This window comes from Podarcis cretensis, assembly GCF_951804945.1.
Source record: "Podarcis cretensis genome assembly, chromosome: 4".
In the NCBI taxonomy this organism is placed as follows: domain Eukaryota; kingdom Metazoa; phylum Chordata; class Lepidosauria; order Squamata; family Lacertidae; genus Podarcis; species Podarcis cretensis.
In genome coordinates, this window is record NC_137173.1 from 8,427,594 (window position 1) to 8,452,317 (window position 24,724).

The 24,724-nt window shown below is 46.6% G+C and overlaps 1 protein-coding gene across 1 annotated transcript in view; it reads right to left on the reverse strand.

Moving 5' to 3' along the window:
- MAP6 (microtubule associated protein 6) overlaps positions 1–11,771 on the reverse strand; it is a 69,370-nt gene extending 57,599 nt beyond the window's left edge. The window contains exon 1 of the mRNA XM_079973936.1: positions 10,089–11,771. Within this exon, the coding sequence (XP_079830062.1) occupies positions 10,089–10,915 (827 nt within the window). The 5' untranslated portion in view covers positions 10,916–11,771. The remainder of the gene's footprint in view (positions 1–10,088) is intronic.
- Positions 11,772–24,724: the final 12,953 nt, after the last annotated feature.

A 24,724-nucleotide genomic window follows, 5' to 3' on the forward strand; every position in this document is an offset into this window, starting at 1 on the left:
CCTGATCTGACACCAGCACAGAGTCTGGGCGTTCCTGATCTAAATGGTCACATCCAACAGGTCCATTCACATAGTGAGAACAGGATATAGCATCCAAACTTGGACATAACATCCACTGAAACCACAAGGACTGTCTTTAATAATAATAATATTATTAAAGCCTCCCCACTCTGGGAGGCTTCCAACAAAATATTAAAATACAGTAATGCATCAGACATTAAAAGCTTCCCTAAACAGGGATTTGATTTGTGTGTGTGTGTGTGTGTGTGTGTGTGTGTATTTAAAAATATTATCCACTGTGTTTAACTGTCCCTTTTTTTGGTCACCATCCGCACCAGCAGTTTTATTGCATCAGACCTGAAATCCCTCTGGCCTTTTCGTTGTGTAAAGCATAAACGCTTAAATGCAAACGATATTGTTTTACAGGTTGCCCATTTTACAGCACAAATGCTTTCACCTGCCTTTCCCACCCATTACCCTTCCACACACGTGAAGCCGCCTTAGACTGAGCCAGGTGGCCACTCCCACCTATCTCTCCCAGGTCTCAAGATCAGCGAGTTTTGCAGCTTGGCTGGTTTGCAGCCTTTATAGCTGAGAAGCAAAGGAGCAAACCCAAGTAAGTCTTATCCAAGCAAATCGTTATTTATAGGTGCCACATAATACCCATTTTGCATTCTTAAGAAATTGATATTTTAGTGTGGCAGCACCTACATTGTGGGATTCCCTATTGACATCAGGCAGATGCCTTCACTGTACAATTTCAGGGCTTGCTAAAAAAAACCAAAAGGAAGTCAAACCTTGAAATGTTCAAATGATTGTAAAATTAATGAAATGTATACATTTGAAGAGTATAAATAAAAACTTTTTAAAAAATAACAATAATATTAGCCTGTTGACCAATTGACAGTTGATTAATTCATCTACAGTGGTGCCTCGCAAGATGAAAATACCGTATTTTTTGCTCTATAAGACTCACTTTTTCCCTCCTAAAAAGTAAGGGGAAATGTGTGTGCGTCTTATGGAGCGAATGCAGGCTGCGCAGCTATCCCAGAAGCCAGAACAGCAAGAGGGATTGCTGCTTTCACTGCACAGTGATCCCTCTTGTTGTTCTGACTTCTGAGATTCAGAATATTTTTTTTCTTGTTTTTCTCCTCCAAAAACTAGGTGTGTCTTGTGGTCTTATAGAGCAAAAAATACGGTAATCCGTTCCGCGAGTCTCTTCGTCTAGCGGTTTTTTCGTCTTGCGAAGCATCCCTATTAGCGGATTAGCGCTATTAGCGGCTTAGTGGCTTAGAAAAAGGGGGGGGAGGGAAAAAACTCACAAGACTCGCAGGACGTTTTCGTCTTGCGAAGCAAGCCCATAGGGAAATTCGTCTTGCGAAGCGCCTTGAAAAACGGAAAACCCTTTCGTCTAGCGGGTTTTCCGTCTTGCGAGGCATTCGTCTTGCGGGGCACCACTGTAATAGATCAATTCATCTAACCAAACAAACAAACAAACCAGATCTAATCAATCAATCAATATCAATCAATCTTATCTAATCAAATCATTCTAATTAGAATCATAGAACTGCAGAGTTAGAAGGGACCCCGTGGGTCACCTAGTCCAACCCCCTGCAGTGCAGGAATTTTCTGCCCAATAGGCACCTAGGACCCACAATCCTGAGATTAAGTCACACGCTCTACCGATTGACTAAGCATTCAAGCAAACATTGCGGCCGTAGTTGTGATGCATGCATTTGCAAAAACATTTGTCTCCGTTGTCTGTTTTTAGGATGCGCTTAAAAACAGCATTCCTCAACCTAGCGCCCCCCAGTACTTTCACCAACTCAAAGCCTTAAAAAATGGAGGTTAATGTGCGTATTGACCCATAGATCTTGTCTGTTTTATCATGCAGGGGTCAGCAAACTTTTTCAGCAGGGGACCGGTCCACTGTCCCTCAGACCTTGTGGGGGGCTGGACTATATTTTTTTTTGGGGGGGGGAATGCATGTATTCCTATGCCCCACAAATAACCCAGAGATGCATTATAAATAAGAGCACACATTCTACTCATGTAAAAACCCCAGGCAGGCCCCACAAATAACCCAGAGATGCATTTTAGATAAAAGGACACATTCTACTCATGTAAAAACACGTGGATTCCCGGACCATCCGCGGGCCGGATTGAGAAGGCGATTGGGCCGGATCCGGCCCCTGGGCCTTAGTTTGCCTACGCATTGTTTAATGCATTAACAATACCGTGGTGCCCCGCAAGACGAATGCCTCGCAAGACGGAAAACCCGCTAGACGAAAGGGTTTTCCGTTTTTGAGGCGCTTCGCAAGACGAATTTCCCTATGGGCTTGCTTTGCAAGCCGAAAACGTCTTGCAAGTCTTGCAATTTTTTTCGCTTTTTTCTCCCTTTTTCTAAGCTGCTAAGCTGCTAATAGCCGCTAAGCCGCTAATAGCGCTAATCTGCTAAGCCGCTAATAGGGTTGCTTCACAAGACGAAAATACCGCTAGATGAAGAGACTCGCGGAACGGATTCTTTTCGTCTTGTGAGGCACCACTGTACTGGGAAATAATAAGCCATTGCCATGTTTGCTCCTACAGCCACGGTCGACCAACCACCTTTCCAGACAAGAATTACTGTACTTAATTTTTACATGTGGATTCCATTCACTGAAACTAAGAACAGCAAAGCATTCTGAACACTGCGCTGCCTGCACCAACACTGTCACACAGTTTTGGTTATCCTTGATTATTTTAAGAAAACGAGAAGCAAGATCTTTTTTTCTCTCTCATACACACATCAAACACACCGTACCGTCACTTCTTAAAGATATGTAGCAAAACCATTTGGAAAAACCAAAGGAAATTTCTCCAAACCCCCCCCCACACACACACAGCAGAAAATCAGCCCTGGTTTTCACTGGCGGGTGTGTGGGTGCTTTTTAGGAAACAGGGATGCCGAAAGGCTCTCTGCACACAGTCGTGGCTAATTGAAATGGGAGGAGTGCTCTAGAGTGCCTTTTTAGAAAACGAGAAGATGATTCACGGCGTCCCTTTTAATTAAATATAACTGCATCTGGAAGACCTACGATTCTATTCCTGTTTTCCAGACTTGACGGCCTTCCCAGCTTTTCAGGGATGGCATTGTGCTGACCGACGAGGGCAGGGAGAAAATTTGCGAGGTCCTCTGCTAAATGATAACCGGTCCTCACACACAGGAGAAGGGCGAGAGAAACAAGAAATGGTGAAAGGAAGGGCTGAGGAGCAACTACGTTTGGGTGGTGGGAGTACCTGATCGGCTTTGCCAGTGCATCTACACCATGGGTAGGCAAACTAAGGCCCGGGGTCCGGATCCGGCTCAATCGCCTTCTAAATCCAGCCCACGGACAGTCTGGGAATCAGTGTGTTTTTACATGAGTAGAATGTGTCCTTTTATTTAAAATGCATCTCTGGGTTATTTGTGGAGCTTACCTGGTGTTTTTACATGAGTAGAATGTGTGCTTTTATTTAAAATGCATCTCTGGGTTATTTGTGGGGCCTGCCTGGTCTTTTTATATGAGTAGAATGTGTCCTTTTATTTAAAATGCATCTCTGGGTTATTTGTGGGGTCTGCCTGGTGTTTTTACATGAATAGAATGTGTGCTTTTATTTAAAATGCATCTCTGGGTTATTTGTGAGGCATAGGAATTCATTCATTATTTTTTTCCCAAAATATAGTCCGGCTCCCCACGAAGTCTGAGGGACGGTGGACCGACCCCCTGCTGAAAAAGTTTGCTGACCCCTGGTCTACACAGCCACGACCACCCCTCGCTTTGCATCTCCCCCTCTTGGCAAGCAGCAGGTATGCCTGGAAACTGGCCAGGGTGGATAAAAATCAATGATTTTTTAAAAAAATCAATAATAAAAATCAGATTTGTTTTTTAAAAAATTAAATTAGATTTTTTTAAAAATTTAAATCAGTTTTTTTAAAAATGCTTTTTTTTTTGGGGGGGGGGTTGCAATCTTTCTAAAGATAGTTTTCTATTTAAGTTACATTATAGTCCAAAGGCTATTCACCAGGAAATGTGGATTTGTTTTTAATTACGTAGCATGAGGCTTTATATGCAATGTTTAAATTTTTCCATTAATCCATTCACAAAGTCATGCTCTTTCAGAGGTTTCTGTAAGATTATGTGGAGCAGTTATTTTTCTAATGACAAGATATTATCACAGATACTTGTTTTTGAAGAAGAGTGAGTTACATAAGTTTTAAGTTTTTCCTGTGTGCCAAAACTCAGTCTAAGGTGTGTGTGTGTGTTTTTTTAATTGCTTAACCACATCAGTTAACAAACGTGGATACGTATGCTATAATGTTATTGTTTTAGTTAACCAAATTGTTTAAATTGTTATTAAGGAAATGCTTATTTTTCTCCTTCCAATAAAGTACAGCAGAAAAGTCCAAATATAAACAGTTAACTTACAAAACCTCACAATCATTTCATAACTATCTGCCTCTATATATTTCTAATAGTACAGTGGTACCTTGGTTTAAAAACAGTCAGGTTTGCATACGTTTTGGATTACAAACACGTCAAGACCGGAAGTGCGTGTCCCGGTTTGCAGACTATTTTTGGATTACAACCCCTTTTTTGGGGGTATTACGAACAAATTTTGGGGGTATGTTCATCTGAGAATCAATCACAGTCAGTGCCAGATTTGCATATAAGCTAAACAAGCTATAGTTTAGGGCCCCACTCTCTTGGGGACCCCAAAAAAATTTAAAGGAAAAAACCACTGGGTGCATATTTCTAAAATATAAGATAAAAAAACAAATAAAATAAAACCTACATACAGCAACAGTGTTTTGTGTTGTGTAGACTCCTATGATGTAAGTCATGGGCCCCACCTGCTATCCTGCTCCCTAAAATATCACTGGTTTGCTCTTTTCTATGTACAGGGTGCCTATATTCTGCATGGACTGGTTGCACGGCAACATGTGCAAATGGCTTGAGATACCTATTAGGTCCAAAAATTGTCATATAGCATATGTTCAACAACAAAAACTGCAACAATTTGTTGTTGACAAAGGACAGCTGGACATATAAAGGGCCCCATTACCTTGAGTAGCTTAGAGCCTCATCAAACCTAAATCAGGTCCTGATCACAGTCAGTTCATCGTTTGAAAAATGAGGCTTTAGAGCCATCTTGCCTCCAAAATGGCAACCAGACTGGACGCAGGTGGCGCTGTGGGTTAATCCACAGAGCCTAGGACTTGCCGATCAGAAGGTCGGCGGTTCGAATCCCCGCGATGGGGTGAGCTCCCGTTGCTCGGTCCCTGCTCCTACCAACCTAGCCGTTCAAAAGCACATCAACATGCAAGTAGATAAATAGGTACTGCTCCGGCGGGAAGGTAAATGGCATTTCCATGCGCTGCTCTGGTTTGCCAGAAGCGGTTTAGTCATGCTGGCCACATGACTGTACGCCGGCTCCCTCGACCAATAAAGCGAGATGAGCGCCAAAACCCCAGAGTTGGCCATGACTGGACCTAATGGTCAGGGGTCCCTTTACCGTTACCTTTTAACCTTAGTTTAAGGAGCCATTTGGCACCGAGTCCCCCCCACCCCCGAGTATCAAACACTGCCCCCCAACCTCACAATGTCCATGAAAGCAGTGACACACAGAGAATGTAACTGGAGAAAGGACTCTGTGCATACAGGGAACCAGGCAGAGGGCCTTCTCAGTGGTGGCGCCCGCCCTGTGGAATGCCCTCCCATCAGATGTCAAGGAAATACAGTCATACCTCGGGTTACAGCCGCTTCAGGTTGCTTTTTTTTTGGTTATGGACCACCGGAAACCGGAAGTACTGGAACGGGTTACTTACGGGTTTCGGCGGTCACACATGCACAGAAGTGCTAAATCATGCTTTGCGCATGCGCAGAAGTGCTGAATCACAACCCATGCATGCGCAGATGCGCTGCTGCGGGTTGTGAATGCTGCGAGTTGCAAACGTAAATCCCGCACGGATCACATTTACAACCCGAGTGTCCACTGCGAACAACTGTCTGACTTTTAGAAGATGTCTGAAGGCAGCCTTGTTTAGGGAAGCTTTTAATATTTGATGAATTATTGTATTTTAATATTTTGCTGGAAGCCACCCAGAGCTGGGGAAACCTAGCCAGATGGGCGGGGTATTAATAATAATAATAATAATAATAATAATAATAATAATAATTGTTGTTGTTGTTGTTATCATTATTGTTGTTGTTGTTGTTGAAAACAGAGGTGTTGTATGTACCCTTGTGAGCTATCCTTTAATAAAAAAACACATATAGATCGATAGAGAGATTAGATATCAATATAGATGGACAGACACAGACCTTTAAAGCCCTATACGGCCTAGGACCCTCGTACCTACGGGACCGCCTCTCCTGGTATGCCCCACAGAGGAACTTACAGTCTTCAAATAAAAACATCTTGAAGGTCCCAGGCCACAGAGAAGTTAGGCTGGCCTCAACTAGAGCCAGGGCTTTTTCGGCTGTGGCTCCGACCTGGTGGAACACTCTGTCACAAGAGACAAGGGCCCTGCAGGACTTGACATCTTTCTGCAGGGCCTGCAAGTCAGAGCTGTTCCACCAGGCCTTTGGCCAAGGCACAGCCTGACTCCCTCCTTTGGCAATCTTCACGGAGCTCTGGCCCAATGGTGGCCAGTGGCTTGAATTTAATTAATTTTATAATGAATGATTTTAGAGTGTTGTGTTGTGCTGTACTTTTGTACTGTTTTATTGTTGTTAGCCGCCCTGAGCCCGGCTTCGGCTGGGGAGGGCGGGATATAAATAAATTATTATTATTATTATTATTATTATTATTATTATTATTATTATTTCATTTAAATGCACGATGCCTTGGAATATAACTCCTCTTTAAATGGGAAGCTGCCTGTATAACAGCATCGTACACAAGAAATACCATATTTTTTGCTCTATAATACTCACTTTTTCCCTCCTAAAAAGTAAGGGGAAATGTGTGTGCGTCTTATGGAGCGAATGCACGCTGCGCAGCTATCCCAGAAGCCAGAACAGCAAGAGGGATTGCTGCTTTCGCTGCGCAGCGATCCCTCTTGCTGTTCTGGCTTCTGAGATTCAGAATATTTTTTTCTTGTTTTCTTCCTCCAAAAACTAGGTGCGTCTTGTGGTCTGGTGCGTCTTATAGAGCGAAAAATACGGTAAGTTCCCTCGACCTGCTGTTTGCACCCCATTCATTCCCTGCTCAGCCCCCAGGAACTGAGAATGCCACGCCCGAGACTTACTATTCCACTAGCATTCAAAGATTAAGGCACGGCTGGGTCACAACCATAGCTGTCAACTTTCAGATTTGAAAATAAGGGACCAGCAGCCTCGAAAATAACGGACCAGCAGCCTCCCCTGTCCCGGGGACAGTCTACGGGATATCTAACAATCAGGGATAGCAGCAGGAAGCAGCGGGAAACAGCGCTGGAATAAGGGGATTTCCCGCAAAAAAAGGGAAGGTTGACAGCTATGGTCATAACCGAAAACAGCCAGCTGTTGACTGCTGATTTGCAACGCTATGCAGGTCTCCTCCCAAGGAACCGCCCTTTGGTTCAAGGCAAGTTCCTCCCAGGTAAGCATATGGTGGGGCGACCGTCTTAGACAAGTGTCTTAAAACAGGGGCAGCCTCCAGAAGAGGCTGGACTACAACTCCCATCAGCCTTGGCCTATGGTCAGGAATGATGGGAACTGTAATAGATCAAGATTCAGAGAGCTACCCTGCTACCCTTGGCTAAAGATATAACCCTAAAGCCTCAGTTCTTCTGCGCCTGCCAGCCCTTTCTCTCTCCAACCACATGTAGTTTCACAAAGGCTACATAATCTTCTTTCTGGCCTTGCAAGGAATCAAGCCTTCTGTATTACGGCATATGCTTTGGAACTCCCTGCCCAGTGATATTAGGCCAGTGTGCCTTTCAGGACCTGCTAATACCGTTTTTGTTGTTGAAGCATGCCTACCCAGACATGTCAGTTCAACATGTATTTTCATGTGTAATTTTAGCTTATATTTTTATTTTTTAAAAAAATCTGCTGGTTTCATTTTGTTTTTAACATCTGAGCTTATCAGTCATTTTAAAGTATGTTTTCTGTTTCATGTAAACTACTTAGAGGTTATGATGATTTAAAATATATATGAATCCTGTGAAAGGAACTGAATGGATGACAGCAATCAGAAGTTTTAAAAGGCACAGAAATATAAATATATATAAAATTCTGCAAGTTCATATATGTACCCTCATATAATTTTTTTTTGGGGGGGAGGGAGATTTATAGATGGCAGAATTAGGAACACCCAACAGAATTCTCTTAGTAAATGTCAAAGTTCTGGGTGCAAAAATTCAGTTCCGGGTGTGAAATTTTGTACCGTCAATGTGAGAATTCAAGGATGGCAAAATTTCAGAGCCTCTTACAGAATTTCATTGTCAGCTCTGGAGGCACAACTAGAGTCGACACTTGTTATTTCTAAAACCATGAAATCTGTTGCATTTGAAGTTAGAGGAAGAAAAAAGGAAATAAGTTTATCTCCCGCAGCATGCAACATTGGCACAAAATATTTTGACTCCCAGGGCAAAATATATACAGTGGTACCTTGGGTTACATACGCTTCAGGTTACATATGCTTCAGGTTACAGACTCCGCTAATCCAGAAATAGTGCTTCAGGATAAGAACTTTGCTTCAGGATGAGAACAGAAATCAGGCTCCAGCGGTGTGGCGGCAGCAGGAGGCTCCATTAGCTAAAGTGGTGCTTCAGGTTAAGAACAGTTTCAGGTTAAGAATGGACCTCCGGAACGAATTAAGTACTTAACCCAAGGTACCACTGTATATAATGTGCCCCCGGAGTTATTGATCTGGGAAACAATCCCCTAGGGACTTCTCCTGCGTGGTTTTCACTAATCTGAATGCAAACTGTAAAAGGAGAGAACCATTCATACAAACATGTATATGCCAACCACTGACCCACCTGCCTCCATATTGTCTACTCTGAATGGCAGAGGCTCTTCGGGTACCCAGGAGAACATTCCTAGCCCCGTAGTCAAGCATCTTCTCAATGGGAAATGTCAGGGATGGATCCTGGGAGATTCTGCATGCACAGCACAGGTCCTACCAACGACCTCCTTTGGTGATGGCAGCAGCTGGGGTGCAGAACATCTGCTTTGCTTGCAGAAGGCCCAGCTTCTCTTCAGCCTCCAGGTAGGGTTGGGAGATTCTCCCTTGCCTGAAACCCTGCAGAACTGATGCCGGTCAGTGTAGGCAATAGGGAGCTAGATGGAGCAGTAGTATATAAGGCAGATTCTGATGTTCCTCATGTCAACGTGGTTTATGGAGGAGAACCGCCTTGTGGTTTGTGCCCAGTATACCTGAAGGAGCGTCTCCACCCCCATCGTTCTGCCCGGACGCTGAGGTCCAGCACCGAGGGCCTTCTGGCGGTTCCCTTACCGTGAGAAGCAAAGCTGCAGGGAACCAGGCAGAGGGCCTTCTCGGTAGTGGCACCCGCCCTGTGGAACGCCCTCCCATCAGATGTCAAAGAGAAAAATAACTACCGGACTTTTAGAAGACATCTGAAGGCAGCCCTCTTTAGGGAAGCTTTTAATGTGTGACATTTTGATGTACAGTGGTACCTTGGGTTAAGTACTTAATTCGTTCTGGAGGTCCGTTCTTAACCTGAAACTGTTCTTAACCTGAAGCACCACTTTAGCTAATGGGGCCTCCTGCTGCCGCCGCGCCGCCAGAGCACGATTTCTGTTCTCATCCTGAAGCAAAGTTCTTAACCTGAAGCACTATTTCTGGGTTAGCGGAGTCTGTAACCTGAAGCGTATGTAACCCGAGGTACCACTGTATTTTTAATCCTTGTTGGAAGCCGCCCAGGGTGGCTGGGGAAACCCAGCCAGATGGGTGGGGTACAAATAAATTATTATTATTATTCCCAGCGACAAAGCATCTCCCACACATTCGGCCAGCCCCCTCCCTCCGCCTGGCGGTCAGGCCCACCTCCGACCACGGGAATGGACCAAGTAGGAAGTCCTACCAGGTACGGGTCAACCTGCTGGGCTTCTTACCTGTAGGAGGAGGTGCTCACCCGGGCTGTGACCTCCTCCTTGATCTGCCGGTTGAGCGCATCCACGGCCGCCCTTCCTTTGCTGGTGTCGAGCGACGTGGAGTACCCGGCCGCCACCTGCTGTTGCTGCTGTATCGGGTCGCCCTCAGATACAAGGACCTTCTTCTTGGTCTTCTTGACCCTCCCTTCTTCAGGCCTGGTGGGGTTGGCCTCCTCTTCCTTCCCTCTCTCCTCCTTCTCTGGAGCCACGTGGGTCTTCCTCCTCCTCTCCAGGCTCCCGGGCCTCTCCTTGGAGCCTTTGTCCAGATCCACAGCAGGAATGGGCATAGGTTTGGGGATCCAGGGATGGTCACCTCTCTTGGGGATGGGCCAGGCGCGGAAATCCTTCTGGTACTGGCTTTCCTTCTCGAAGGGCGTGTCCGATGGCTGGTACTCGCTCTTCGGCTTGCAGCTGGGCTCGGGTCTCTGCACCTTCCAAGCCTTGTAGTCCTGGCGCATCACCGAGTCGGCCGACGGGTCTTTCGGCTGCTGCCCAGGCTTGTGATGGCCTCCCGGGGCCGCGTGGTCCACAGCTGCAGAGGTCGCCCTGGCAACCGCATCCAGGTCACCCCCGCCAAGGGCAGAGGGCTGGGTCTCGATGGCCGAGGATGGGCGTGGCAGGTGGTGCTGCTGCTGCTGTTGCTGCTGCTGCACCACAACATGGGTCCCCGGGATCTCGGTGGCTTCCGAGTATTTGGTGAAGACCAAAGGCACGGCGATGTCGGCTTTGTCCAGCTGGTTCCAGAAGCGGGCGATGCAGCAGGCCCGGCTGATGCAAGGCCAGGCCATCTTGGCAGCCTGGTCCAGTTCCACTCCTCCCTCCACGTTTGGGGAACACCTGCTCACCTCCCTCCCCCTCCCCAGATATAGATAGATAGATACACACACAGACAGACAATGGGAGCCACCAGCTCAGTGGCGACCCAACTCTCTCTCTCCCCTTATGTTACAGGCGTGATTTTGCACAAAAAAATAAAAGTGCGGTTGGCAAAAGCACCCAAGCTTGATCAGAGGCGGAACCGCACTTAAGTAAGACAAACAAACACCCAGCAATTAATAATAATAAATATCTAGAGTCATTCAGAAAAGAGGGTCAAACAAATTCGAACCTCTCCCTTTGGCAGGGGGTTGAAGAGTCCGGAGATCCCAAGAGAAGGATGATCAGGGATGGGGAGGAAATTGTCCTATATCCGATTTGCCAATATCCAAAGCAGAGGGCGCCGGCAAGCCCCAAAAGGGAGACTGGAGACCCGCTTGCTTTCAAAGGGCATCGCCCACCCGAGGAGGAGAAAGGGGGGTCCTTCGGAGCCTCATGGCTAAGAGAGGGGACGGTGGGTGATGGATGGCGCGGGGAGAGATCCGGCCTTGCAGCCCCACCTCTTTTCTTTCGCTCCGTCTGTCTGTCTCCTGTCTTTCTCTCTCTCTCTCCGGCTCAACTGCTTGCAGACACCAAGTCAGGCTTCAGAAAGAGCCGCGCGCCTCGGGGCTCCGGCCATCGCCATCCGACGGCAGCGGCGCAAGGACGGCCGCGCTGGTTGCGGCTGCGGCAGAGAGAAGAGAGGACCGCACCCAGTCGCGCGCCCTGGCGGAGAAGGATGCTGGAGGGAGACGATGCGGTCGGATCACCTGCCTCCGTCAGCACGCACTGCACGCCGGGGAGGGAGGGGGAGGTGGGGGAGGAGGAGGAGGAGGAGGGAGGAAGCAGCCCTTAACCCTTCCCGGCCCGGACAGAAGAGGGAGTCGTTCCCCAAGGGTGGGAGGCGTGCGTTCTTCCCAAGGAAGCAAGGCGCTTGGCAAGATGCGTAAAAAGCGCTCCACGTCTCCAAAGCGCTGCGCCAGACAATGGCCTGAGCAAGGCTGGCCCTTGGGTTCTTCAGCGTTGTTGTTGTTGTTTAGTCGTGTCCGACTCTTCGTGACCCCCTGGACCAGAGCATGCCAGGCATTCCTGTCTTCCACTGCCTCCCGCAGTTTGGTCAAACTCATGCTGGTAGCTTCGAGAACACTGTCCAACCATCTCGTCCTCTGTCGCCCCCTTCTCCTTGTGCCCTCCGTCTTTCCCAGCATCAGGGTCTTTTCCAGGGAGTCTTCTCTACTCATGAGGTGGCCAAAGTCTTGGAGCCTCAGCTTCAGGCTCTGTCCTTCCAGTGAGCACTCAGGGCTGATTTCCTTCAGAATGGAGAGGTTTGATCTTCTTGCAGTCAGTGGGACTCTGAAAAGTCTCCTCCAGCACCATAATTCAAAAGCATCAGTTCTTTGGTGATCAGCCTTCTTCATGGTCCAGCTCTCACTTCCATACATCACTACTGGGAAAACCATAGCTTTAACTATACGGACCTTTGTCGGCAAGGTGATGTCTCTGCTTTTTAAGATGCTGTCTAGGTTTGTCATTGCTTTTCTCCCAAGAAGCAGGCGTCTTTTAATTTCATGACTGCTGTCACCATCTGCAGTGATCATGGAGCCCAAGAAAGTAAAATCTCTCACTGCCTCCATTTCTTCCCCTTCTGTTTGCCAGGAGGTGATGGGACCAGTGGCCATGATCTTCGTTTTTTTGATGTTGAGCCTGGAGCAGGAACCGGCAAGCCACTCCGGTATCCCTGCCAAGAAAACTCTTCAGTGTTAGGAACCTAGAAAGAGGCTCCTGGTAGATCAGGGCCCCCCTTGCCCTCCTTGTTCTGTTCATTCTCAGTGGCCTCTGCAGATGCTTCAGTGAGAAACCGGCATGAGGGACCCGGGCACAATGAGACTCTCAATCTCAGGGTGGTGGGTTCAAGTTCCACGGTGGTTGAGAATTGGGGGGGGGGGGTTGGACTAGATGACCCTCAGGGTCCCTTCCAACTTTAGAATTCTAGGAAGTCAATAGGTGTGTAGAAGAATGATTAAAATACTTAAAGATATAAAGATATAAATGAGAAGACAAAGAAGCGTAATGGAAATCGACATTGTTTATACGTTATGTATTGATATTTATTTAGTTTTCTTTTGTGTGTGTGTTGGGGTTTTTTACAACTGTTGTAACCGTTGATTTGTTTTTCTTTTTGGTGATCTAATGTGAAAATTAATAAAAAGAATTTAAAAAAAAATAAAATAGAATTCTAGGATTTTATGACTCTTCCCTCCTGTGGTTCCCAGCAACTGGTTTGCCTGCCTTCAACTATGGAGAAAAGAACATAGTAATAATGGTCAATAGTCCTATTCTCCATGGATTTGTCCAATCCTCTGTTAAATCCACATAGCTTGGTGGCCATCACTACCTTCTGCATCACTATGTAATAACTTTATCTGCCCTGAGCTTCACAGAGACCAGTTCCACCAGCAAACCCACCCACTTTGTCTACTGTCTCTTTTCCACGCACCAATGCTTCTAAGAAGGTCTTTTTTTAATAAAAAAAAAACTATTCCAAAACCGAAAAAGAATTACAAACATCAAATTCAAAATCCATATTCGTTTTGTAACATACATGGTTGACTAGATTAAAATATACCTAATTGCTATAGACTTCCCTTTGCTATATATAAATGCAACACAATTAGAAATATTATATTATAAATTTTTATAATTTCCTCTATAGCCTCCACTCCCCTTCACCCATGTGTGATCTCAACATTTTTTTGTAACTTCTTCCATCTTGTTGTGTTGTACTTTAATAATTATTCAATTGACTCTTTTATTATTTCCTTGCTTACCCCTGCACGTCTTACACGTTATCTATTAATATTCCAGTTCCGGAACCATATTTTTTGTTTCTAAGATGGTCACTGTCCCCAAACTCTCTCTTACGCACACAGTGTGGGCATCTCATATACACTCCATAAATCAACCAGAGCAACCAGATAATAATAATAATAATAATAATAATAATAATAATAATAAGATGATGTTAGCTGCTCTGAGCCCGGCCTTGGCCGGGGAGGACGGGATACAAATAAAAATTATTATTATTATTATTATTATTAATAATAATAATAATAATAATAATAATAATGAAAGTTATTATTTATATCTCACTCATCTGGCTGGGTTTCCCCAGCCACTCTGGGTGCCTCCCAACAGAATATTAAAAACACGATAAAACACCAAACATTAAAAACTTCCCTAAACAGGACTGGTATCAATTTATCTGGTATCATCTCCTTGCTTGGTAAGTCACCCAAAACTGGGGCTTGTAGGCCAAATTCCGGCTGAGGTCATGCGCAAGCTGAATGTGCACACATGCTGACTCCCATTTCTTGCACATTGAACAAGCCATCCACTTGTTAAGAAAGCCCCGCCCCCTGACTCCAGGAACACAGGAAGCAGCCTTATAACGAATCAGACCATTGGTTCCATGTAGCTCAGTGTTGTCTGCACTGATTGGCAGTTGGGTCTCCAAGATTTCAGACAGGGTCTCTCCAAACCTTACTTGGATATCTGAAAGCAGCATTGTATCAGGAGGTTTTCCATGTTTGATTATGTTTTTATATGTATTGGAAGCTGCCCAGATCAGGCAACCCAGTCAGATGGGCGGGGTATAAATAATAAAATTATTGCTATTACTATTATTATTATTACCATTATTATTATTGGAGGGGCCTGCTGGGGATTGAACCTGCAGACTACATTCAGAATCTTTTCTCTTTCTCTCTTTTTGGCGATCAATTGTAGCCGAGTAAGACTGTCTTCCATAAACACAGGTTTAACAGTGAGTCCGTAAGTGATAGTGGAGGCCAATTCTGGATCCACACATCCTTCCACAGTGGGGACATTGGTTTCTGGGCAGAAGTTGATCACGGTGTGGATTTGCCAAGCATGCCTTCCTCTTAGCATGTTTCTCCCTTGCGTCCTGAGTTCGAGTGTCTTCAAAGCCCATGACACCTTTGGTAAAGGCTGTTCTCCAACTGGAGCGCTCGCAGGCCAGTGTTTCCCAGTTGTCGGTGTTTATACTACTTTTTTTATAGATTTGCCTTGAGAGAGTCTTGAAACTTCTTTTGTTGACCACCAGCATTACACTTTCCATCCAGTGTTTGTTCCCATTTCTGCACTCTTTTTTTTAAAAAAATGAATTTTTATTGTTTTCCTTACATATTCTTTTCCAACAAACCATAATAATACCTTACATTCCCTTTGACTCTGCCGAGTCGCGACTCCCCTCCCTCCCTACAATTGGTATATTTAACCCCTTTCTATCACGCACATCATTCTCACAATAATACTGTTATACATTGGAGGTATTATGTCAATCATGCTAGTGTCTTAACCTCTTTACAATTCTTCTTTAAATATTCAATAAATTTACTCCAATTATTTTGGTATCCCGGATCCTCCCTGACAATTTGGCAAGTTCTGTGTATTCTATCAACTTCACCTGCCACTCCTGGATGGTTGGTATGTCTTGTGATTTCCATCTTTGGGCCAGGAGGGTTCTTGCCAGGAGGGTTCTTATTATGTTCCCCAGCCCCATTTCTGCACTCTCAGACTTCACATGCACTTGCCAAAATGTCTCTTGGAAGCACACGGTTTCTCATTTTCAGAGGCAACTGAAAACACACAAACACACAAGCATATCTCTCTCTCTCTCTCTCTCTCTCTCTCTCTTGCAAAGGTGCTGGACAGCACTCCAGAATCCCTGCCATTCTCTTTCCCAGACAGGAATTTTCAGTACTAAAAATCTTTGGACAGATCCCCAGGCAACCCACCCTTTAAAAAGATCTCAAATGAAAGAGCGAGGGAAAGTTCAGAGGGAGCGAAGGAGCGGCGAATAATGAATTAATCCCCCTCTTTAATCTACCATGGCGTGCCCATTTAGAAATCTGAAAGGCGGATCATAGGCTATGGGAGTGCCAGGGGGCATTTAAAATAAATAGAATCCCAAAGTCTCTAGAGCTGTGTGTTTGTGGAGGGAGGGTGGAATTCTATTCCTGGACGTGGGATTTAAAACCTTTGCAGGCTTTTCCCACAACAGGGGAAGGAAGGAAAGATATCAAGGATCCAGCACTGCCTTAACTACTTATTGCTGACATAATAATAATAATAATAATAATAATAATAATAATAATTTATTTATACCCCACACATCTGGCTGGGCTTCCCTAGCCACTCTAGGTAGCCGCCTATATTAAAATATTAAAATACAGTAATCCATCAAACATTAAAAGCTTCCCTAAACAGGGCTGCCTTCAGATGTCTTCTAAAAGTCTGGTGGTTGTTGTTCTCTTTGACATCTGGTGGGAGGGTGTTCCACAGGGTGGGCGCCACTACCGAGAAGGTCCTCTGCCTGGTTTCCTGTAACTTGGCTTCTCGCAGTGAGGGAACTGCCAGAAGGCCCTCGGTGCTGGACCTCAGTGTCTGGGCAGAACGATGGGGGTGGAGACGCTCCTTCAGCTCTACTGGGCCGTTTAGGGCTTTAAAGGTCAACACCAACACTTTGAATTGTGCTCGGAAACGTACTGGGAGCCAATGTAGGTCTTTTAAGACCAGTGTTATGTGGTCTCGGTGGCCGCTCCCAGTCGCCAGTCTAGCTGCCACATTCTGGATTAGTTGTAGTTTCTGGGTCACCTTCAAAGGTAGCCCCACGTAGAGCGCATTGCAGTAGTCCAAGCGGGAGATAACCAGAGCATGCACCACTCTGGCGAGACAGTCCGCGGGCAGGAAGGGTCTCAGCCTGTGTAGCAGATGGAGCTGATAAACAGCTGCCCTGGACACAGAATTGACCTAGAGTAGTACGTGCTCCCTCGAATCCCAAGTCTTACACCCACTCATAGGAAATGGAGAACCAACCAGAAATTGGAGAGATCTGTCTGGGGGAAATGCAAAAGGCCACCAGGAGTTATGAGCCAGTCGCTCCTAACTGATGGCTGAAATAGGCAGCAGCTTCGCCATTAAGAGCAGCCACATTTATAATGGCATCTTAAGAATGATATTAAGGACATAGGAGGCTGCCCTATACTGAGTCTGATCATGGGAACTTTTGCTTGCAAGGCAAACACCCCACCCCTGAGCTATGATCCTTCCCCAAATTGCAGAATATGAAAAGATACAGAAGAAACAACCAATGGGTTGAAATTGCATGTGTGTATTAAATGTTTAAGGTTTGTGGGTGGTGATTAACATTGGGGTTTTTTTTTAAAAAAAAACATTTTTTTCTTTTCTTTTTCTTAAAGATTTTCTTGGGCTATAAAAGTACCGTATTTTTCGTCCCATAGGATGCTCCGTCCCATAGGACGCACCTAGTTTTTTTGGGGGGAAATACAGGAAAAAATTTTTTCCTGTATTTCCCCCCCAAAACCAAGTCGGGAAACCGAACCAGGTCGAGGAACAGCGGGATGGTGGCACTGCGCCTCCCTGCTGTCCCCCGAGCTTGTGGGGCTGGCCGATGTCTGCCCGGCGCGTCGGGCGCTCTGCTTCAGCGCGCCTTGCCCACCGGGCGGCAGGCTGCTATCCGCAGCGAGGGGAGCCCTGTGGGGAACTCCTGCAGGGCTCCCCACACTGTGGATGTCTGCCCGGCACAAGGGGCGCTCTGCTTCAGGGTGCCCCTCACGCCGGGTGGCAGGCTGCTATCCGCAGCCTAGACAGCCCTGCGGGAACTCCCTATAGGGCGAAAAATACGGTACATACCTGATATTTATTTTCAGATTACAAAGTCTCAAAATTTCACTGTGTTCAACACGCACAATAGCCGCTGACAGCCGTGGCAGCAACTGATCAAACGTCCACCATTTGCCCTCCCCATTTATAAGACAACCTCCACGTTTTAGGATGATTTTTAAAGGGGGGGGGGGATAGTCTTATAACAGAAAAGTATGATAATCATTCGTTCATCCTACACTGTCTGATGCCTTTCCTCATCGCTTTCCAAACCAGAAGAAGTCCCATATTTTATTTTTTAATGGAATTTGCCTTACTAGGACATTTGAGTCCTTTAACCCATTTTAAGCAAGCAAACCAAAAGCGGAGCTATGCAGCTGACTCGCTTTTGCAAAATACTGACAGCTGGGAGACACCTTATTCTGAGAAGACATCATCAGTTTCTCTCAGCTAGGCCCCTTCTCCCCTGCTGAGACACAGCAGTCATTAGAAAGAAAGAGTAGCTGTTTCCTTTCTGTTTTAAGCCCTTGTTAGTCTAGTGGAGAAGGAAGGCAGATCACCAGATCTTTTACCATCATCCGCCAAAGATTTAAAGCACCCACGCTCTTTGTGCTGTCTGTGTTAAGGGGAATATGAGTTGAGTGGTTGACTGGGTTTATTTATTTATTTATGATTTTATTTTTTTTTAAAAAAGTTGTTATTAAACTTTATTAAATGTTGCACAGAATGAAACTTGCTATTCTATTATATAAAAGAAGATCTACACAAAAAGAAAAAAGAAAAGAAAAAATAAACAAAAATAAAAAACGAAAAATATTGTCAAAAACACAGCTACCTAAGAAATACAAACCATCATTGATGATATTCTAAACACATAATTCCAGTAAGACAGCCTTTTATCTTGACCGTATCTTTTTCTACCCGCAACTCTCACTTTCTTATCTGTACCTAATCTTCGGTTTCATTCCCTCATTTATTTGATGACTTCCTTCTACCTCTATGCGGTTCCTAATTTCTCATAATGCTGGTGGTCAACGAAAGAGATTTAAAGACTGTCTCAAGGCAAATCTTTAAAAATGTAGTATAAACCCTGACAACTGGGAAACACTGGCCTGTGAGCACTCCAGTTGGAGAACAGCCTTTACCAAAGAAGTCATGGGCTTTGAAGACACTCGAACTCAGGACAAAAGGGAGAAATGTGCTAAGAGGAAGGCATGCTTGGCAAACCCTCACTGTGATCAACTCCTGCCCGGAAACCTATGTCCCCACTGTGGAAGGATGTGTGGATCCAGATTTGGCCTCCACAGTCACTTACGGACTCACTGTTAAAACCGTGTTTATGGAAGACAATCTTACTCAGCTACGAGTATTCGCCGCCGAAGAAGAAGAAGAAGAATGGTATGTGAGGTGTTCTGATAGAGCAACGCTCCAGATTTTATTAACCCCAGCCTCTATTGTCATATTAGAAGTTTCCTTGCGTGGCAAGTCCCCTCCCCCCATGAGAAATGAAGACACTGGACACATTATTTAAGGTTAATGGGCATAAAAAGGCCACAACTTTATTGATTACAGAATTGAAAGATATTGGCCTTAGGCATTGGCTCCTATCGTCTACCCGGCATGGAGACCGGGAAGGGTTGTCCACAAGCCGTGGGAGTCCTGTTGAAGTACGCCAACTAGGATCCCACGGGTGTCACCGCTCAGGGGAGTGCCGGGGGCCCTTACCTCCCTAGGTTTCGGACAAGGCAACGCCCCCCGGAGTCCTCTACCGAACTACCCTTTCCATTGGGGAAGGTGATGGCGCTTCCTTCCCCCCATTCATTTGCATAACAATTAACCCCTGCCAATGCCTAACCGCCAATACCGTGGAAGTTGTGACGTTTGCTACGAGGTAGGCGAAAAAACCAAAAGGCTTGAAGTGTGCCAACTTGGACAAATTCCTACCAGGCCCCTTGCGGCGACCAACCGAAGTCCATAGCAAGGTCAAAGCGAGCTAATCCTAAAGGGTGGGTGGGATGGGAAAACCGCTCGGCTGGGAAAGGGAAAAGAGGGCAGTCCCCGGGCGTGCCTGGCCTTAAATGGGCTGGGCCCCGCCTCCCCAGCCCGCCGATTGGCGGACGGGGTGGAAGGCACGCCCGGGGATTCCCTGTCCACGCGGGGGCAAGATCCCGCCCCCGCGTGTGTGGGTGGAGGGTTTAGCCCGCAACCCCCTCTCCTCCCAGGAGGAAATGGCTTTCTAGTAAATCAGATTGTTAGTTGGGTTCCAACATGACAGTAATTGAGGATAGGAGTGATCATTCTGCAATATTATGGCAGTGAGCAAAGCTGTGTTGTAACTTTTGAATGCATGTGTTTTAATAATAAATAAATGCAAATTCTGGAAAATGGTTTGGTCAGGAAATGACCACAATACTCCAGCGACACTACAAATTTGCCTGCTAAATCTATGGGATGGTCAAGGCAAAGGTTTCAGGTCTCAGGAGCTCTTGATACCGATGCTGGTGGCTGCCACAACCTCAACTGCCCCCAAACAGAAAACCTGACAAGACTTGAGAGTTTTGCTTTGGTATAAAAATACGTGGAGTCGACATGTAGCTGACAAAAACACATAAATTATGTGTTGCCAAAGGCTCAGAGGCCCCTGAAAAATTCTGTGCTGTTTGGTGGGATTTTATTGTTGTTGTTGTTGTTGTTGTTGTTGTTGTTGAGTCGTTTAGTCAGGTCCAACTCTTCAGTCCAGAGCACGCCAGGCACTCCTGTCTTCCACTGCCTGCTGCAGTTTGGTCAAACTCATGCTGGTAGCTTTGAGAACACTGTCCAACCATCTCGTCCTCTGTCGTCCCCTTCTCCATGTGCCCTCCATCTTTCCCAACTTCAGGGTCAGGGAGTCTTCTCTTCCCATGAGGTGGCCAAAGTCTTGGAGCCTCAGCTTCACGATCTGTCCTTCCAGTGAGCACACAGGGCTGATTTTCTTCAGAATGGAGGGGTTTTATCTTCTTGCAGTCCATGGGACTCTCAAAAATCTCCTCCAGCACCAGAATTCAAAAGCATCCATTCTTCGGCGATCTGTCTTCTTTATGGTCCAGCTCTCACTTCCATACATCACTACTGGGAAAACCATAGCTTTAACTATACGGACCTTTGTTGGCAAGGGATTTTATCTTATGTACAATGAATACAGACACCAAGGATTCCCTTTTTCACAATGCAATGCTTTCCTATTATTATTATTATTATTATATTATTATTATTATTATTATTATTATATTTAATTTCTATACCGCCCTATACTGGAAGGTCTCATAGTCTTAAGCTACCCAATATTGAGTCTTTTCCAAATAGGCAGCTCTGCTGCTATTATTTTTATTGAATTGATTTGTATTGTTTGATTGACCACTTTAATCAAAGCTTTAAAAACCACACACGTATAAATCATACGGCCCCCCAAAGAATCCTGAGAACTGTCATTTAACTGCGATCCCCAGCCCCCTTAACAAAATTCAGTTGCTGAGATTCTTTGCAGAGGTACAGAACGGGCTTTAAACGCAGGGTTTGTACACAGCCTGCAACTTCCACCAGCCACAGGCAGCACAACTTTCGCTGCTTTTCAGATTAAAGGACACACGCATGCCATATGTTCCGGCTCTCCCAATTTACCAGGGAGAGAGAGAGACTCTGTTTTCTGACTCAAGTCCCTAGCTGAACCTGCCTGTGCGTTATCACTCGGAGACACTCAAACAGAGAAAATTGCCATTCTTAAAATCTCAGCCCCTTACTCAGATCCCGAGAGACAAAATGTGTGCTGAATTCCTAGAGCCCATGTGTGCTATGTCAGCAGTGGCGGAGCAAGGTGGGGGCGGGGGGGGCGGTCTGCCCTGGGTGTCACCTCCAAGGGGGGGTGTGTGACAAATTGCTGTGCGGCACTCAAGGTCTGTGAGAGATGCTGCTGGTTTTGCATGCGCTGGCTTCCCACTGACAAAATGGTCCGTCCGCCGACTGCCCCTCAGCTGTAGGGTGGCAGGCAGACTCCTAGGTGCAAGGCACGCGATAGCCGGCAGGAAAGCTCAACAACTTTGTGGGGGGGGGGTTGACAAGAAATTTTCTGCACCTGGTACCACCTGACCCAACTCTATCCGTTGATGGATGGCCATCCTGACTTGGCCCCAGACACACTGATCAGATGTTTGGAATGGTTACGCGGGAGCCGGCTGAAGTGAAATCCTTCAAAGACAGAGGTCCTTTGACTGAGTACGGATGATATGGGATTGGGGGGGCAACTCCCATCTCTTGCGGGGGTGCAATTAGTGCCAGCACTGTCCGTTAAGAGTTTGGGTGTAATCTTCGATACCTCCCTCTCTATGGAGGTGCAGATTGCAGCTATAACAAAGGCGGCATTTTTTCATCTCCGCCAAGCTAAGCAGTTGGCTCCTTACCTCTCTCGCCCTGACCTAGCCACTGTAATCCACGCGACGGTCACCTCCAGACTGGATTATTGTAACTCGTTCTACGTGGGGCTGCCCTTGAGACTGACCCAGAAACTCCAGTGGGTGCAGAATGCCGCAGCGAGACTCCTTACGGGATCCTCACCATGGGATCACATTCACCCGGTGCTATACCAGCTGCACTGGCTCCCCGTGGAGTACAGGATCAGGTTCAAGGTGCTGGTTTTAACCTTTAAAGCCCTATACGGCCTAGGACCCTCGTACCTACGGGACCGCCTCTCCTGGTATGTCCCACGGAGGACCTTACGGTCTTCAAATAAAAACATCTTGGAGATCCCGGGCCACAGGGAGGTTAGGCTGGCCTCAACCAGAGCCAGGGCTTTTTCGGCCGTGGCCCCAATCTGGTGGAACGCTCTGTCACAAGAGACTAGGGCCCTGCGGGACTTGACATCTTTCTGCAGGGCCTGCAAGACGGAGCTATTCCACCAGGCCTTTGGCCAAGGCACAGTCTGACCCCCCTCCTTTGGCAATCCTCACAGAGCTCTAGCCCAATGGTTGCCATTAATCTGATTTGAGCTGATTTTATAATGAAATGATTTTAAAATGTTGTGTATTTTACTGTTAGCCGCTCTGAACCCTCCTTGGGTGTTTTTGCCTAGCTGGAATGTGCCCTTGAACTGGGGCAATGCCTCTTCATTATTGAATGAAGGGGATGCTCCCAATTTTGCTTCTGGCCCTGGCTGCCACTTGCATGTGGCCCCCACAATGCTCCCTACAAAGGGATGCGGTCCTCCGGCTGGGGGGGGACGACCTCTCCTGCCCCCGTGATGGGCGTGCTGCCAAGGGAACATTGCGGAATGGCACCCAATGGATCGGCAAACCTTCAGACTTTGTGATAAGGCGTAATCTTATCAGGAAGCCCGGCAGCAGGGACTTAGCACCAGACCGGGTGCGACCAGCCTTTGACCATCAAAGGTGGCAAAGGCATTAGGTGGTTAAACGGCACATGAGTGTGTGAGCTGCATGCACTACTAAGCAGATAAGAGCTGCCCTTATATCATGTGGCCTTGCCCTTGCAGCAGCGAGGCTTTGCCATGGATGTGTGTGTGTGTGTGTGTGTGTGTGTGTGTGTGTGCAAGGCAGGGAGCAGAGGTGAAGAAGAAGAAGAAGAAGAAGAAGAGTTTGGATTTGATATCCCGCCTTTCACTCCCTTTAAGGAGTCTCAAAGCGGCTAACATTCTCCTTTCCCTTCCTCCCCCACAACAAACACTCTGTGAGGTGAGTGGGGCTGAGAGACTTCAAAGAAGTATGACTGGCCCAAGGTCACCCAGCAGCTGCATGTGGAGGAGCGGAGACGCGAACCCGGATCCCCTGATTACGAGACTACCGCTCTTAACCACTACACCACACTGCCTCTTGCCCCCCCTCCTCCTGTTGCACTGCACCCCCAGGGCTTCCGAAAAGAGTTTGCAAACCGGAACACTTCCTTCCGGGTTTGCAGTGCTTGGGTTCCAAGTTGTTTGAGTACCAAGGCGTTTGAGAACCAAGGTACCACTGTATTCAGAAGCAAGCTATGGCTGATCCTGAAGGCAGCATATAGCCACTGTGGCGCTCATCTCGCTTTCAGGCCGAGGGAGCCGGCGTTTGTCCACAGACAGCTTTCCGGGTTGTGTGGTCAGCAGGAGTAAACCACTTCTGGCACAACAGGACACTGTGACAGAAACCAAAATGCACAGAAACGCTGTTTACTTTCCCGCCGCAGTGGTACCTATTTATCTACTCGCACTGGCATGCTTTCAAACTGCTAGGTTGGCAGGAGCTGGGACAGAGCAATGGGAGCTCACCCCATTGTGCAGATTCGAACCACCAAGCTTCTGATCGGCAAGCCCGAGAGGCTCAATGGTTTAGACCACAGCGCCACCCACATCAAACTGGTGGTAACACCTTGAACTTGGCATGGTAGAAAATCGGCAACCCGTGCAGGTCTCTGAGCACAGGTGTTGTATGCAGACAATGCCTCACACCTGTCAGCAAGCGTGCCGCAGCATTCTGCAGAGCTGCAAGGGCCAGCTGAGAAGTTGGCAACCCTGCACACATGGGAGAAGACACCCTCAGCATCCCCGGTCACAGCACTGCATTACCTTCTCCTCCTGTTCCTTGATAGAGATGGAGTTTCAGCTGGACAAAGCCCTGTTTGCTGGGAGATGTGTCTTGTGCGAGTCTTTTTTACCCTCCTGCCGTCTGCGGGTACAAGAGGCTCTTCTGTTGGACAGACAAACAAAAGGCCTGTTGGTACTTGTTGGTTCTGTATTAAGGGAAAATAGAAGCCTCGCAGATGCCTCAGACGATTGTTAGGGCCACAAACAACTCCCTGAACAGACTGGCGGGGAGGATGGAGCAATGTCTCCTAGAAGGAGGCATCTCTCCTGTTCTGCATTATGCCTCCTCTGAAGCAAGTCCCACAGAGCCCAGTGGATTTTACGTTTGAGAAAATATGAGCACTTCGCCAGGGCAAAACCTAGCGGATTCAGATGCAAAATCTTTCCAATAACATTTTTTTTAATTGAAAACATTTCAAACAAAAGAAAGTGAAAA